General features: G+C 46.2%; 1 protein-coding gene across 2 annotated transcripts in view; it reads left to right on the forward strand.

Annotated features, from left to right (window-relative positions):
• SORCS1 (sortilin related VPS10 domain containing receptor 1) overlaps positions 1 to 17,883 on the forward strand; it is a 647,341-nt gene that overhangs the window by 471,967 nt on the left and 157,491 nt on the right. For both annotated transcript variants that reach the window (XM_040436033.1, XM_040436034.1), the window contains exons 11-13: positions 8,518 to 8,620; positions 10,700 to 10,776; positions 11,568 to 11,659. In XM_040436033.1, coding sequence (XP_040291967.1) covers positions 8,518 to 8,620; positions 10,700 to 10,776; positions 11,568 to 11,659 — 272 coding nt within the window. The remainder of the gene's footprint in view (positions 1 to 8,517; positions 8,621 to 10,699; positions 10,777 to 11,567; positions 11,660 to 17,883) is intronic.

Raw genomic sequence — 17,883 nt, forward strand, 5'->3', positions numbered from 1 at the left:
CATGCCTATGTACTGTCTATAATACCACATATAGTGCCCACATACAACTGCTATAACATGCCTATGTACTGTCTATAATACCACATATAGTGCCCCAATACAACTGCTATAACATGCCTATGTACTGTCTATAATACCACATATAGTGCCCACATACAACTGCTATAACATGCCTATGTACTGTCTATAATACCACATATAGTGCCCACATACAACTGCTATAACATGCTTATGAACTGTCTATAATACCACATATAGTGCCCACATACAACTGCTATAACATGCCTATGTACTGTCTATAATACCACATATAGTGCCCACATACAACTGCTATAACATGCCTATGTACTGTCTATAATACCACATATAGTGCCCCAATACAACTGCTATAACATGCCTATGAACTGTCTATAATACCACATATAGTGCCCACATACAACTGCTATAACATGCCTATGTACTGTCTATAATACCACATATAGTGCCCACATACAACTGCTATAACATGCCTATGTACTGTCTATAATACCACATATAGTGCCCACCTACAACTGCTATAACATGCCTATGTACTGTCTATAATACCACATATAGTGCCCCCATACAACTGCTATAACATGCCTATGTACTGTCTATAATAGCACATATAGTGCCCACATACAACTGCTATAACATGCCTATGTACTGTCTATAATACCACATATAGTGCCCACATACAACTGCTATAACATGCCTATGTACTGTCTATAATACCACATATAGTGCCCACCTACAACTGCTATAACATGCCTATGTACTGTCTATAATACCACATATAGTGCCCCCATACAACTGCTATAACATGCCTATGTACTGTCTATAATACCACATATGGTGCCCACATACAACTGCTATAACATGCCTATGAACTGTCTATAATACCACATATAGTGCCCACATACAACTGCTATAACATGCCTATGAACTGTCTATAATATCACATATAGTGCCCACATACAACTGCTATAACATGCCTATGTACTGTCTATAATACCACATATAGTGCCCACATAAGACTGGTACTAGATGTTTAAATAATTGAATCACATAGGACTGCTATAAGGTGCCTACACAATAGTACAATACGGTACATACATAACATCACATATATTCCCACTATAGCAGTATAAGATGCTTACAAAATTGTGCAATTCAGGGTCTACATAATTTCACCATATAGCGGACTGCCATAGATTACCTTCATAATAACACCATACGGGGACCACATAAGGCACCTACATGATTGTGGAATACAGTGCCTACTAGACATGAGCAAATGAATCGACATTTGACCTGAATTTTTTTTATTTATTCTGATTTGGTGAGTATTTTTGTTGGAGTAGATTTTTTCCGCATACATATAAATATATAGAAAGAAGAGAGAGAGGCATTGTTTTTCCTTATGCAGAGTGCCTAGAAGGTGTGAGGGGTCTTTTAGGCCGGACAATACTCTTCTGGGAAAAGAGATATGCAAGTTAGCCTTTCTTCCAAAAGAAAAAGTCAATGCTTGACCCTTTTAAACAGGCCTTTAAGCACAACTTGGATGTAATCTGCAGAAAGTAGTTTCAGGGTCATGGACCCTCACCAATGCAGAGCTAAAATAACTGCCTTAGCTGAGAGGCCTCGGTCAGGACCCTGGGTGTACTATTTCTCTTTATGGATAAAGCATAGTAGCAGTGAGGAGTCTTACAGGTTAGGCAACACTCCTCTTGATTTCTGGGAAAAAGGGTTTGCAAATTAGCTTTCTTCCCAAAAGTAAAACAAAGCTAAAATTGCATTCACACAAGGTGGAAAAATCCGCAGGAGTGGATTTTTACAAAAGTGTGGATTTTGTTGCGGATTTTTACACATGGATTATGATCAGGATATCTGATGTGCATTTCTTTCCGGACTACATCCCCCATTGAAATGAATAGAGACTTCTGCAACAAATCATTATTTACGCTGCAGAATGTTAATTGCCCAGCAGAACGGAGCACAGAGATTGACAATTTCCAGCTTTGTCGGATAATATAGATCAAGATAACATAACAAAGACACCCTAAGCCTCCGTAAAAATCTGCAACTGCATATGTTCAGGTGTGAAGGCACCCTTAGCTTTCTTTTCCTTTTGGAAGATAATCTAATTTACATATCTTTTATACCACTGGGACCTGCACCTATATCGAGAACGGAGTCACGAAAGTGGTGGAGGCCACACTGCGCATGCGCAGCCGCCCTCCATTCATTTTATAAGGGGCCACCGAAAATAGCCGAGCGCTGCCTCCGCTATTTCTGTTGGGCTCATAGAAGTGAATGGGAGTGTTGGCCGGTCATGGACAGCGCTTGTTGGTGGTCAGACCGGAGTCCTCCAGCCACGGGAGCTCCGTTTTCGATATAGGTGTGGTCCCGGCGGAGGATATGCTAGTGAGATATGAGATGAGGCAACCCCTTTAAGAGAAAATATCTTTTTATTTCTCACTTTTCTCTAGCAATTAAAAGTATTTTCAATTCAGGTAGAATCGATTCGGATGGTATTGAATTTTGTTGGTGGTTCGGACTAATCGAAAGAAATTGTAAGAAATTCGCTCATCCGTAGTGCCTACATAATGCCACCATATAGAGCGCACATAAGACTGCTAAGGGCTCTTTCACACTTGCGTTATTGTCTTCCGGCATAGAGTTCCGTCGTCGGGGCTCTATGCCGGAAGAATCCTGATCAGTTTTATCCTAATGCATTCTGAATGGAGAGAAATCCGTTCAGGATGCATCAGGATGTCTTCAGTTCCGGAACGGAACGTTTGTTGGCCGGAGAAAATACCGCAGCATGCTGCGCTTTTTGCTCTGGCCAAAAATCCGGAACACTTGCCGCAAGGCCGGATCCGGAATTAATGCCCATTGGAAGGCATTAATCCGGATCCGGCCTTAAGCTAAACGTCGTTTCGGCGCATTGCCGGATCCGACATTTAGCTTTTTCTGAATGGTTACCATGGCTGCCGGGACGCTAAAGTCCTGGCAGCCATGGTAAAGTGTAGTGGGGAGCGGGGGAGCAGTGTACTTACCGTCCGTGCGGCTCCCGGGGCGCTCCAGAGTGACGTCAGGGCGCCCCAAGCGCATGGATCACGTGATCGCATGGATCACGTCATCCATGCGCATGGGGCGCTCTGACGTCATTCTGGAGCGCCCGGGGAGCCGCACGGACTGTAAGTATACCGCTCCCCCGCTCCCCGCTCCTACTATGGCAACCAGGACTTTAATAGCGTCCTGGCTGCCATAATAACACTGAAAGCATTTGGAAGACGGTTCCGTCTTCAAATGCTTTCAGTTCACTTGCGTTTTTCCGGATCTGACGGGCACCTCCGGCAAATGGAGTACACGCCGGATCCGGACAACGCAAGTGTGAAAGAGGCCTAAGGTGTCCACATAATACCAGTATACAGTGATCACATAAAACTGTTATAAGCTTCCTACATAATAGCGCCATATCTCATCCACAAAACACCGCCACGTGGTTTGTTCACTAGAAGTTTAGTGTGACTTTCTGCTGATCAGCAAAGATCCCCATAACCTCTCCCCTCAGTTTACTGTAAATGTTATTTTCTGCTTTTATGACCATATTTTATTGCCTTTGATTAAAAAGCTTATGATTATTTGCCATAGATAAGACATGAACTATATCTGAAGAATCCAGTAAGTGAAGGAAGAGGGGGGTAAGATAATGCTTTTTAGCATTATGCTTAGGCTTCTTTGTATATTTGGGCTATACTCCCGTCTGGACACATTACGCCACTCAAAATATACATATATATACTGTATACACAGTGCTGCCCAAAATTATTCATACCCCAGGCAAATTTTGATTTAAAGTTACTTTTATTCAACCAGGTAATTTTATGACGGTAAATGACATAGGTGTCTCCCAAAAAGATAATAAGACGATGTACAAGAGGCATTATTGTGGGGGAAAAAAAACATTTCTCAGCTTTTATTTACATTCGATCAAAAAGTGTCCAGTCCAAAATGATTCCTACCCTTCTCAATAATCAATAGAAAAGCCGTTATTGGCTATTACAGCAATCAGACGCTTCCTATAATTGCAGACCAGCTTTTTGCATGTCTCCACAGGTATTTTTGCCCATTCATCTTTAGCAACGAGCTCCAGATCTTTCAGGTTGGAGGGTCTTCTTGCCGTCACCCTGATCTTTAGCTCCCTCCGCAGATTCTCAATTGGATTCCAGTCTGGACTCTGGCTGGACCACTCCAAAACGTTAATGTTGTTGTCTGCTGACCATTTCTTCACCACTTTTGCTGTGTGTTTTGGGTCATTCTCATGCTGAAATGTCCACTGGTGCCCAAGGCCAAGTTTCTCTGCAGACTGCCGGATGTTGTCGTTGAGAATCCTCATGTATTGCTGTTTTTTCATGGTGCCGTTTACTGTGATTAGGTTCCCTGGTCCATTGGCTGAAAAACACCCCCAAAGCATTAGGTTCCCACCACCATCTTTGACAGTGGGGATGGTGTTCTTTGGGTTGAAGGCTTCTCCTTTTTTACGCCAAATGAAGGAAACATCATTGTGACCAAACAATTCAATTTTTGTTTCATCTGACCATAACACAGAAGACCAGAAGTCTTCTTATTTGTCCAGATGAGCTTTTGCAAAGGCCAAGCGAGCTTTTGTGTGCCTTATCTGGAGAAGTGGTGTCCTCCGTTGGATTGTCTGCCTTGAGACATTGCCACCAGCAGAGCCCAGATTCACCAGGACGGCCTTGGTGGTGATCCTTGGATTCTTTTTCACCTCTCTAACTATTCTCCTGGCCAGCACAGGTGTCACTTTTGGCTTCCGACCACGTCCTCTGAGATTTTCCACAGTGCGGAACATCTTGTATTTTCTGCTCAAATGTAATTAAAAGCTGAAAATCCCCCCCCCCCCCCCCCCCCCAATAATGCCTCTTGTACATCGTCTTATTATCTTTTGGGAGACACCTATGTCATTTCCCGTCAAAAAATTACTTGCTGGTTGAATAAAAGTAGTCAAAATTTGCCAGGGGGTATGAATAATTATGGGCAGCACTGTACATAGACTCTGCAAGACGCGTTAAAACTGGTGTGTAATTCCACACATGACCACTAGATGGAGGAAGGGCGCTGCAGATGATCTCGACACTTTAATAAGCTATTACTTTAACCGCACTATTTTTAGTATAATGATGTGGGAAAATGAAATCCAGGTCACAGGGGTAACGTCCTACCGAGAAAATAATAGCAAAAAAGCAGCGACGGCGTCAAAACAACTTTCTTCTTAATAGTAAATATACACAAAGTTAAAGAAAAACACTTTAGATATTGTGCGGTTATATCCTAACGGCAAGGCTCCGAGCCTGGAAATGCAAAAGAAGAATTTATTAGACAAAATACTGGAGACATTGCATGGGGTCGGGTTTCTACTCTGCTGATGTGGTGCCCATGGAGGAGGCGAGATCCCCTGGCACAGGGCGCCAGGGTGATAACCACATTCTGTGAGATAAAAGGACTCGCCATACGGTATTACATAAATATTTTCCCATACAAGCCTTGCTTACCCGGTACAGGGTAATAACCACTTAAAAAAATATAGAAATCTGCTCAATGTTACATGATGGCATCGTATGTAAGTTATTAGAGCGCCATCTGGAGGCCAAAGCTGTACAATGATAGCAATGTCTGTGCTCCCACTGTACTCAAGTTACCTGTTGGAGACAAAGGTTTGGAAAGTGATACATTGTGTTTATACATAAATCTTAACAGCTGGTGACAACCTACTTGCTGTTCCCTATATTTCAAGGGATTGTCTTAGCAGAACAACCCCTGTCCGTGTGCTCTGTTAGGGCATATGGTTATCAGATAGGATGGTCCTCTGCTCAGGACCCCCGTCTATGTGTCAGGCTGCGGAGCCCCTCTGTAACAGAAGCTCCTGATCTGGCACCATGCTTTACATGTACAGTCAGTCACGTGAGGCGGCACCAGCTTTGACTCTCCATAAAGCACCCCTTTCAGTTACCAGATCGCCACCTGATGGTCAAATATACAAAATCACTGTGGGTTATTGATTACCTTTATTGGCTATGGACTTCTTTAACTTAAGGGGTTTTGTCACTTCAGTAAATGGCATTTATTATGTAGAGAAAGTTAATACCAGGCACTTACTAATGTATTGTGATTCTCTATATTGGTTCCTTTGCTGGATTAATTAATTCTCATCTCTCATCATTTTATACGCTGCTCGTGTCCAGGGTTACAGCCACTGCTGAAGCGCAGATATGAGGAGGCAGGGGTGGGAGATGCTGCACATGCGTGCCTATGTGCGCTTCCACAGTCCCAGCCACTACAGTGGCTGTAAGATGTTCTGTAGTGTACAAGCACAACAACCGCTGGTGGATTGGGATGGAGCATTTTTAGATTGGGATGGCGGGCAGTGGGGGGAGGGGGAGGTGGCGTGCTGTGAGGGGATGGCGGGCTGTGGAGGGATGGCCAACTGTGGAGGGATGGCGGGCTCTGGAGGGATGGCGTGCTCTGGAGGGATGGCGTGCTCTGGATGGATGACGTGCTCTGGAGGGATGGCGTGCTCTGGAGGGATGGCGTGCTCTGGAGGGATGGCGAGCTCTGGAGGGATGACGTGCTCTGGAGGGATGGCGAGCTCTGGAGGGATGACATGCTCTGGAGGGATGACGTGCTCTGGAGGGATGGCGTGGTCTGGAGGGATGACGTGCTCTGGAGGGATGACGTGCTCTGGAGGGATGGCGTGCTCTGGAGGGATGGCGTGCTCTGGAGGGATGGCGAGCTCTGGAGGGATGACGTGCTCTGGAGGTATGGCGAGCTCTGGAGGGATGACGTGCTCTGGAGGGATGACGTGCTCTGGAGGGATGGCGTGGTCTGGAGGGATGACGTGCTCTGGAGGAATGACGTGCTTTGGAGGGATGACGTGCTCTGGAGGGATGACGTGCTCTGGAGGGATGGCGTGCTCTGGAGGGATGACGTGCTCTGGAGGGATGACGTGCTCTGGAGGGATGGCGTGCTCTGGAGGGATGACGTGCTCTGGAGGGAGGACGAGCTCTGGAGGGATGGCGAGCTCTGGAGGGATGACGAGCTCTGGAGGGATGACGAGCTCTGGAGGGATGGCGTGCTCTGGAGGGATGACGTGCTCTGGAGGGATGGCGAGCTCTGGAGGGATGACGTGCTCTGGAGGGATGACGTGCTCTGGAGGGATGGCGAGCTCTGGAGGGATGACGTGCTCTGGAGGGATGACGTGCTCTGGAGTGATGGCGTGCTCTGGAGGGATGACGAGCTCTGGAGGGATGGCGAGCTCTGGAGGGATGGCGTGCTCTGGAGGGATGACGAGCTCTGGAGGGATGGCGAGCTCTGGAGGGATGACGAGCTCTGGAGGGATGACGAGCTCTGGAGGGATGGCGAGCTCTGGAGGGATGGCGAGCTCTGGAGGGATGGCGAGCTCTGGAGGGATGGCGAGCTGTGTAAGGACGGCAAGCTGAGGGGGCCTAGGCTACTGTAATAAAGTATGCTAGCTGGACGCTGGCTGAGTACCTGGCTCTGGTCCCAGAGTAGTAGCTAAAGCGGATCTGGTTTGTGCATGTTAAAAAAAACATATTACTATGCTAACTGTGATATGTCCTGGCAGGGCACTTTAGTTTTCAAAGCAAATGGATAGGTAGAGACCGAGTAATATTTTGGGGAATGATGCATGAGGAGCCTGGTGTAAATCTTCCCTGGGGCCCATAATACTCTAGTTACACCACTATATCTTAGGCCGAATGCACACGGCCGTGTTCCCTCGGCCGAGAGCGGTCCGTGGTATGCCGGGCTGGATTCCTGTTGAGAGCAGGAGCGCACGGCGTCATTGGTTGCTATGACGCTGTGCGCTTAATGCCGCCGCTGCACTACAGTAATACACTCGTATGATCTATACGAGTGTATTACTGTACAGCAGCGACGGCATGAAGCGCACGGCGTCATAGCAACCAATGACGCCGTGCGCTCCTGCTCTCAACAGGAATCCAGCCCGGCATACCACGGACCGCTCTCGGCCGAGGAACACGGCCGTGTGCATTCGGCCTTACACTGAAAGAAGGGAGGGGAGAGCAGAGAGAGCTGTCTGTTTCAGCAGCACCAGCAGCTAGGTGAAGGACTTGCGCATACCGTGCATTCTTTAGGTAAAACCATTTTTTAGGTAAAACCAAAATTTTTGGGCGGATAGGATGTGGACCATTTAGCACCATGTGCTGTCTGCATCAGTATGTCCGTTCCGTAGCCCCGCAAAACATGTCCTATTCTTGTCCGTTTTAGGCATTGTTACAATGGATACGCAAAAAAAAAAGGATGGCATACGCAATTTGCGGCCCGCAAAACACATACGGTCGTGTGCATGTAGCCTAAGTCACAAATAACCTATTTTGTTTTTCAGGCGATGTCTCCGGATTTCACTAATATCCTGTGCTCCTTCCTTTTCAGCCATATTGTTCTTTACATCTACACTTGAAGGTATCTGAAAATCCCTATACAACCGGTAACATCGCCAGCAGGGATACAGCTCCCGGAATCATCGTGGCTTCAGGTACTTGTCACATATAACTATATACTGTGTATACTGCAGGAGCTGAGCTGTTTGTCATTTTGCACACTTCATGGTATTACCCTATGACAAGGGACTCAGAAGCTCTAGTGATCTGGTTGACTCTGTGACTAAATGATAGCTCCACAGATGCCTCAACATGGTTACAGTCGTGGGTGACCACAGGTTTTATAAAAAGGCTTTTCCACCTGTTTTGGAGCCTTAATATCATTGGTGCTCTAAGGTGATGAAAGAGTTAATATTGATATACCTTATTCATGGCTTTTGCCGTGTCCCCTTCCATTCTTTGGATAACCAGTCTGATCTCCTCCGACTGTCTCGGGAAACCAAGTTCAGCCACTTCCAGGTATCTCGGGCCAGGTATCCTGCTGCTCCACCGTGTGCTGACTCCCTGGTTCCTAAAGGGCTAATGTCCAATTAGTCAGCCAACTGCCAGCTGACCCAGATTTCTCTAGAACCTTTCCCTTAGATTCTTATGACTGCAATAGTTCCTTTTTGGTTCCTGCATCTGCTTAGGTCTCCTGCTGAATTGTACATGAACATGATAAAATTATGCCTGCTTCCAGCCACCACTAGAGGGGGCTCACTGCACAGGGTTCCTATGGAACTCAAACATGATTTCATATGGAGTCAGTTCCTCCTAGTGGTGAGTTTCCTATAATTATATGAGGAGGTTTGGAGGTTTTACACACATATATACTGTGGGGTTTCGCTCTGGTAGACAGGATTAGCGGGCGCAGTATAGAGGCAACAAGTTCTTTGGATCAAACAGTTCAGTGTTTTATTCACACTTTAGGCAAGTGACAAAACAAGCCGTCATAAACAAGCAAAAAGTCACCTTGCGGTGTTGGTGGTAATTCACACCATGCGGCAATTCTGCCTCAAAGAGTCCTTGACCATAGCAGCACCCACCTGTTTTCATGCCAAGCAGGTAGCAAGCCTTCATCCAGACACAAGGCTCCCAGATCCCAACACAGAGACCTCGCTTCTGAGCCCAGCTGCCTATTTAAGGACAGCCAGGTGCTGCCAAAACCTAGACCTGCACTTAAAATCCGGTCCGGTATTTAACCTCACCTCACTTTAAATCAGCCCAGCAGCACATGCTGGGAGGACAATACCTGTTTTCCCAGACAAAACCTCTCACTGTGTCACAATATAAATATTGCAGAAAGGTGCAAGGGTCCGTCGTTGACGGAAGGTATGTGTCACCGAGGTTCCTAGCCTCGGTGGAGTAAGAGCCAGTTTTAATGTGTCAGCAGCAGTTGCTGTTGGACACCAAACTATTTAGTATAGCTGTATAACTGATCTGGGGCGGCTCTTACTGGGAGTAGTCAAAGTGCTAGGTGGGTGACTACTCCCCACGTTCCAGGCCACGTCTTGACTGGCCTATAAAAAACCCAGCCAGCAGTGTCAGCTGGGTGTGAGCTCTGGCAATTGCTGGATTGGGATCTGAGCTGAGTTTGGGAGGTTTGCTCTGTCCTGAGCAATGCCGATTGGGTGTAAACTAACACCTAGGATAATGGGTGACTGTGTTGCTGTATGAACTGTCTAGGTGTGAACGAACACCAAAACTGCAAATGGACTGTCGCACTGTCGCTACGTTTTTTTGTTACAAACTGGTCTTTGCCTCCTCTATATTGCGTCCGCTTCTCCTGTCTACCAGAGCGAATCCCCACTATATATGTATATATTTATATTATAGAGCCCCAAGCAAAGTTATGTTTGGGGTCTCCTCCACCCCTATCCATCCACTAAGCCCCAGTCTCAGCTCAGTGGTGCAGCCTGGTGGCTTCTTCTACTGCTCTACAGCAGGGAAGGTCCCCCTCCTCCAGATTTCTGTGCAGTTGAACCATCTGCACAGGTGTTATGTCTGCTCTCATAGTAATTTTTTTTCCCTCAGTAGACATTTTGTGGCCAGCAGGGCCCCCTGGCCTCTAGTCTGGGGCCCCAAGCATTTGCTTGTTTTGTGTGGTGGCTAAGAAATATATAGATATATACTGTTGTGTCATATGATGCAGATGTCCTTAGCATCTCATCTCCAAAAATGTCTTGTCTCCCCAGGGAACATCGGATCAGAGTTAACAGAGACTGATATCAGCATGTTCATTTCCTCGGATGCCGGCAATACATGGAGACAGGTAACTATAATGCTGACATATGATGTCTGTAACAAACAGTTCTCCGGTGCTGACCCTGTGAATGACAGGAACTCTGCAGGGCAAGTGATGGCTGTCACCAGCTCCAGACGGGGGCAGCTGAATAATGCCGTGCTGCCAGAAAACTAAGTCTAATGAAGACATAGAGAATGTGCAGCTGGGGCCCAGGAGTACCAGGGGGAGCACTGCGTGGGTGCAGTGCCTAAAATGAAATAATGGAATATCCAGCACTAAGGAGAACGGAGAGTATGTAAAGATAAAGGAGTTCAAAAGTATCATAGGACTAACGCTGGAGATGATAGGAAGACATCATGTAGCAAAGAATGATGCTTTAATATTCCACTGTTTTGTAGCCTAATAGATTTACATGATTTCATCTCTGATCTCTCCTCCATTAATGCTGCGATCACAGCCGCCTTCCCACCTCTGCTCCAGACACGTCTTCTTCATGTACGATCTCAGTTACTTAACAAAGGTCACCTAGATCACGGCGTGGCTTCGGGGTCCACAGTGGAAGCGTGTGCATTGATTTGCCATAAATAGGTCTTTTTTGTTGTTGTTCTTATTTTCATTTTCATTTTCTTGCCTGGGGCTTCTTCCAGATCCCACCTGAAATTCCTCTGTGCATCTGCAGATCACATAGACAGTGAAGGGAACCTTGGGCTGCATCACTTTGAACCAAACTGGGAACATGAAATGTTTTGATACTTTATCAAACTGTATCAAAATGTATCTCTTGTTTTTGATGTTATTGAACTTTTTGTATCATTTAGATCTTTGACGAGGAGCACAGCGTCCTGTACCTGGATCAAGGTGGAGTGCTGGTGGCCATGAAGCACACCTCTCTACCCATCCGCCACCTATGGTAAGGAGTGGAGTGATGCCGAGAACCTAAAGTCAAGATGATTTTTAGTAGCTACTTTGTCAGAAATGTAATCTAAATATAAGCTTCGGTAATTGTGCTTATACTTTGCATTACCAGTTTTCTATCGATATTGATTTTCTTTACATCAAATCTCCAGCTGCATCCAAATCTGCATTCAGAATCCTGCTGGAACCAGTCGAGATTCTTTTTGGGTCGGGTTTGGCAAATTTTAAAAAAAGTTTGGTTCAGACCTGAATCGATTCAGTCCGAACTGAAGTTGTTCTAATTGCCCTGGAAGTTTGTATAAACCCGGGGGAGGACAACTTGGTCCATTTGAGTGTAACCACATCTCTCGCAGCGCTAAAAACCTTCTCCGAGATGACACTGGAGGCCTGGCAAGAAAGAAGATAAAGATCGTGCTTTGCCAGTTCAGGCCACTGTTCCGGTCTGCCTACCCAGTAATCCATGGAGTCAGGGAACAGGGTATGCACCAAAGACTGGGCAGAGTTTAGGTGGGTCTGAACCTGGGCATTGAGGCGGGAGCTTTAGGCTTGCTGACTGGCCTCAGCCTGGCGCAGCACGTGGAAAAACTGCTCCATCATGTTGAGGAGACTGAAATGGCTGCTGCTCATGGTGGCGGGAGGGGAGTGACTCTGCAAGAGGCAAAGAAGGGCCCCCTGCTCAGACACGCTGCTGGCAGGCGTGCTTCTTACACAGTGTTTCCTGGTAAAAACGTAATTTGTCCTGCCTTTCTGCGAGAGCATAACGGAAACGGGACGGATCCGTTATGCAGCCCATAGACTTCTATTATGACGGAATGAATAACGGCCTCTAAAGGCATTCCGTTATGCATTCCATCATAGAATTGCGTTATGGTCCGTGGTAACAGAATCCATAACGCAATTCTGCTATCACCAGGAAACGAATCGCAAAATAATTTCATAAACGGAAATTCGCTCATCTATAGTTATTTCGCCCAGGTACAGGGCGGCCACGATGTTGCAACCATTGTCGCTGACCATGTTGCCCAGTTGGAGTTGGCGGGGTGACAGCCAGAGGGATGTTTGCTTCTTAATGTACTTGAGCAACTACTCGCCAGTGTGGCTACTCTCTCCCAGGCTGATTAGCTTCAACATGGCGTGGCAACCCATGACCTGACACGTGATAGGAAGGAGGGGTAGTGCGAGCGACCCTGTGTCCAGCTGCTGTTGGGGATAAGAACGTGTCAATGGAGGAGGAGGAGGCGTATAAGTGTCTGGTGTGGGAGCCAGGCCGACATAATCATGGCCTCATTGCCTGGGTGCTGTCTCGCTGCTGCCGGAAAAAACATTGACAGAGTGGACTGTCAATGATGCTGGCTAGGACTCTTCCAGCGAGGCTGAGCACACGCCATTAGCTCCCTAAAAGCAGCAGCCTTGACTAAATGTTGTGGCAGCAACTGCACCGCCAGCGATTTGGCCTAGTGGGAATTAGGCTTGCATACCATCGGATTGTTGGGCTCGTAGAGTTGTTTCCTGGCCACGCGTTCCGTTATCGATGGCTGACGATGGAGCTGTGGAGGATAAGTCTGAGAGGGAGAAGTGGAAAGAGATGATGATGATGTGAAAGACATTGTACTGCCCATGGATGTGGCCTGGCTGGCACAAGGGGGACCAGGAGAAAGAGGGAACTCCTGCTGCAGTAGATGGCTGCCACCTCTGTTTGCCCATGGGATTGGGTGATGCCCCTTAATGTGGTTTAATAAAGCTGCCTACATTTATGTTTGCCTGCCCACATATTATTTTTTCATTGCACAAGGTAATGCTTTTGTCTTCCGGCAGTGTGGAGAAAAAAAGCAAGAGATACTTGCGCAGCAGAGGTAGAGGCAGCCGAGCTGTGCTTAGCTGTGGCACAGTTTGGGCCTAACCCACCCACAGTGTCAGTGGCATCACCAGATCCCGAAGCAAACATGGCCCTAGCATTTCTTTGGCAGATACGGGGCCTCTGCTCTTTATTGCTGCCACCACCAGCCTCCTACTTAGCACCCCAATCCAGCTCCCAGGTCCTGTCCAGCTACCACCACCAACACAGCTATGCCTGGGGTCTGCAGTCTACTTCTCAACATCCTCCTCAGGGCAGGACACAATCTGACTGCTCTCACACAAGTCGTCAACATGGAGACTCTCCTGACTATCTGTTGGGCGTGGTGGGGTTTTGTTGCCACTTCTTAGGAAAATGGAAAGCACCCCTGTACAGATGGGCAGTGAAGATGCAGAGGATTCCACTAAAAGCCTTCTTTGGGGCTGCAAGGAGGAGCAGAAGGAACACTGTGACCCCTGAATCCATGGAACGGTGTCAGACCCTGAAGTCATTTCCACATCATCCTGTTGCAACTGAGAGGAGGAATGAGCTATCCAATCCACAATCTCATCCTCTTTCTCCTTAACTATAATGTTGCGCCTTTCCGAATCCAGCAGGGACAAGTGTGGTATACTACCACCACCACCACTACCACTTCTGGTCGGATAGATGGTGCTGCTACTCCCCACATTCTGGCTCTGGGTCCTTCATTAGAACTCTTCTGTAGCCTGGACATTTTTGGGCCTCTCAGATAATGTTGGGCACACCCTGTGTATTGGTGTAGTAATGTCACGGATGAAGTTAGCAGATAGCTGGAACATATAAATAAACGAGCGACTGGCTTGATCCCAAACTAAGGAGCTTATAGGTGAGCCCTATAAAACCCTAAGAGCTCTCCCTGACTGCTATGCACATGCAAGGGTCTGTATGGTAGACTATTGCATGCCTGCATACCTAATACTGTGTGACACCTGAAAACCCTATAATAGTGAGGGGACACAACCACCGGCTCCCTGCATTTAATACGAACGGAGTCAGGGTCACCTAGAATGAAGCCAGCAAGGAAACACAATAAAGTAAATGACTTATCTGACCAAACAGCAGAAGCAGCCTCCAGCAGTGAACACCTCATCCAGGAAGTAGTATAAACCGCAAAGTGAGGCAGTATGGGAGGGATTATAAAGGAAGACGATTAGTCGAAATAAGTGACACCTGGCAGAAGGAAAGGAGATGAGAAAGTGAAACCAAAACAAAGAACATCATACAAGAGGTAGAGAAGAACGTCTGCCAGATCTTCTCACAGAACTGGAGGTAACAAGTAATCACATATATGCTGCTAGTTTGAATGTAATTAACAACCCCAAAATAATAAAATAAATGTGTGAGTAAAGGGAAACAGATTTGGGCATAAATTCTTTATCACTCCATGATACTTTTGTGTGCTACCCTGTGTAGTAATCACGTGTGTGTATATATGCTGCTAGTTTGAATATAATCAACAACCCCAATAAAAAAAAAAGACTGGAAATGTGTTTGGGTAACACAGGAATAAATGGAAACTAATTTAGGCCTAAATGTGTTATCCCTGCACAGATACTTTTGTGTGCTGGTCTGTGTATTGGTGTTGATCACTTATATGCTGGTTTAATTAAATTGAACAAGTTCCAAAAAATACAATTTCAACCATGTGTAGAATTAAACTAATTTTAACAGATGATTAAGGGCCATGCCTCACTCTCAATTTCATGTTAACACACACATGTAGACTGCTGCTATATCTTGTGTTTTGCTGCTGTAATAACACGGTTTCTTTAAATTGAACAAGTAAAAAAATATATTATTCCAACCATGTGGAAACTGAATATATGGAAGTGGATGATTGAGGTCTGACCCTTTATATCACATTAAAACTCCCACTTAAATTTTTACCGTACCTTGTGTACTGAACCCTTGCATGCTTGTTAAATTAGATTAAATTGAACAAGTCCCCAAAAAATGAAATTGCAATCGCGTGTGGAAACTGAATAAACATAAATGGACAAAGGAGGCCTGATGCTCAATTTCACGTTACCACTCACTGGTAAATTGCTGGCCCACCCCGTGTCTTGTAATAATCACATATATGCTGGTTTAATTAAATGTAATAATCCCTAAAAAAAAAAAAAATTCCAACTGTGTGGAGATGGAATTCACAGAAACGAATGATTGAGTCCTGACACTCAATTTCTCGTTATCACTCACAGGTAGATTGCTGCCCTACCCTGTGTCTTGTAGTAATCACATACGTTAGTTTAATTCAATTTAACAATACCGCAAAAAATGTAATTCCAACAGTGTGGAAATGGTATGAACCCCACTAGAAAAAAAGGATTTCTGTGAAAATGGTGGGGGGGGGGGGGAGAGGAAAGTATTTCCTTGCAGGTAGTTGTTTTGAGGTCTGAACTGCAGCAGCTGCAGTTCTGCTAGGGAGCACAGCAGTGACAGCTCCTGTCTTCTCTCTCCCTGGCTGTCAGCTTTCCTGCTTATCACTATTCTTCACACACTATTGTTCCTTTGTAATCCTAGCCTTTCCCTTCACTCTCCCTGGCAATAGAATACAAGCTTTATTGATTTTTCACTATCCCTGATTGATTTCTGACTGTCCCTCACTCCCTAAGATTGTTTTCGGCAGACACCTTAACACTCAACCACCCTCATTCACAGCTCGGCACAGAATGGCATTCTGCTCATTCTTCTCGGGCACATACTGAATGCTGCAGCATCGATTGGCTCATCCAGGCTGACTGCCAGCCTGGGAGCCAATCTGGACAAGCCCTCCCACCACTTCCTCTCAGGGTCATGTGAAAGCCCTTATTCTTCTGCCGTAGTGCTTTTTTCCCTCTGGCATGTGCACTCAAATGGCACTACAGGCAACATAAAACAGAAAGGAGGGCAAGGAGGGGAATGGAGCTGCAGTTTTCTTTATGTTTCTGTGAGTCTGCATGCTGTGAGAGTGGAGGAGGAGCAGCAACGATGAACCATGTTATCGGATTACAGCACAAAGCACAGCTCTGGCACCATGAAGAGAACACCCACTCAGAAACATGTCTTCTTAGGACAACAGGTACTCTTCCTGAACCACTAGTTTCAAAGCATCAGCTTTTCAGAGAAAGGTGGGGGAACATTCTCATAATCCCTAATGACTACTTTCAGAGATGTGAATTTTCTAAGCTGAAATCAGTCTGGAGCTAGATCTTGGTTCAGAGTTTGAACGATCCCCTCAATCTTCACTCTAAATCTATGCAGGAACATATAGATGTTCTAATTTGGAATCCCAGGTCACTCGAGTCATTAGAGTGGTCACTGAGTGGTGGCAATAGCATTGATGCAGCAGTAGCATTGACAGGAATGGCACCAATGTTCATCACCAGGAGAGTTGTTTTAGGCCAAGAAAGGAGATGAGAGCAAAGTCAGGAATGGAGCCAAGGGGCAGAGCCAGGAGTAGAACAAAATGTACCAGCTGAACAATCCCAATGGAAAAATAGAAGTATCCAAGAACAAGATTGAACTTAAGATCAGGATCAGTCAAGAGTCAGAATTGGCTTTAAAAGAACAGTGAACAAGAGCCAGGAAAGGGTAAGTACCACAGTCAGCAAACGTAGACTCCATGGCAACCTTTCCTTTACGTTGACCTCAAGCCTCAATCCCCCAGTCCATTTTCAGGCCCTGATCTCCTTGCAGCCCCACATAATCTTGTAGCCAGAGCAGGAGAATAGGGTCCCAATCTAGCAGAGCTATGGAAGAAGACATAAGATATTGCAGTAGTAGGAGGTTTGCCTAGCTGGAACCATGACCATCCTCTGGGAATTGACACTGAAATCAGGAGAGGTGAGTAGCAGAGGCCTTCATATCTAAGCTTTCCTTCATCAAGTGCAAGGATTAATTTTGCCCTAGTGTCACGAGTTGGAGGTCCCAGGAGAGACCACCGCGTCGTCAAGCAATAAACAAACGGAAATCAGGTACAGACACATAAGAGTTTATTGCACAGACAAAACATGAGCTCTATGTACCGTCAGCACAGTGGGAGAAAACCCCCACTGCGCCACTGTCTAGTAATACTCCAGAGGGGCGTGACTAAGCAACTCCTGGTATTCACTAGGGCCCCAGAAGGTAGGGTTAGACTTTGCCGCAGGAAGTTGCCAGGGTCCACTCTGGAGCGTGAACTAGACAGTGACAGCAGGAACGAATGGACAACAGGTACCAGAAGGTACCGACGACACATAGGCAAACATAACAGACAGGTAAATACAAAACAGGGCAACTAATAACACATGCAGAAGTTCACGCAAGGGAGCAGGAGTGGCAATGAGCAAAGAAGGACTTGCTCCACCAGTAGTAAACTGCAT

The sequence above is a fragment of the Bufo bufo genome, chromosome 6, assembly GCF_905171765.1.
Source record: "Bufo bufo chromosome 6, aBufBuf1.1, whole genome shotgun sequence".
Taxonomy (NCBI): domain Eukaryota; kingdom Metazoa; phylum Chordata; class Amphibia; order Anura; family Bufonidae; genus Bufo; species Bufo bufo.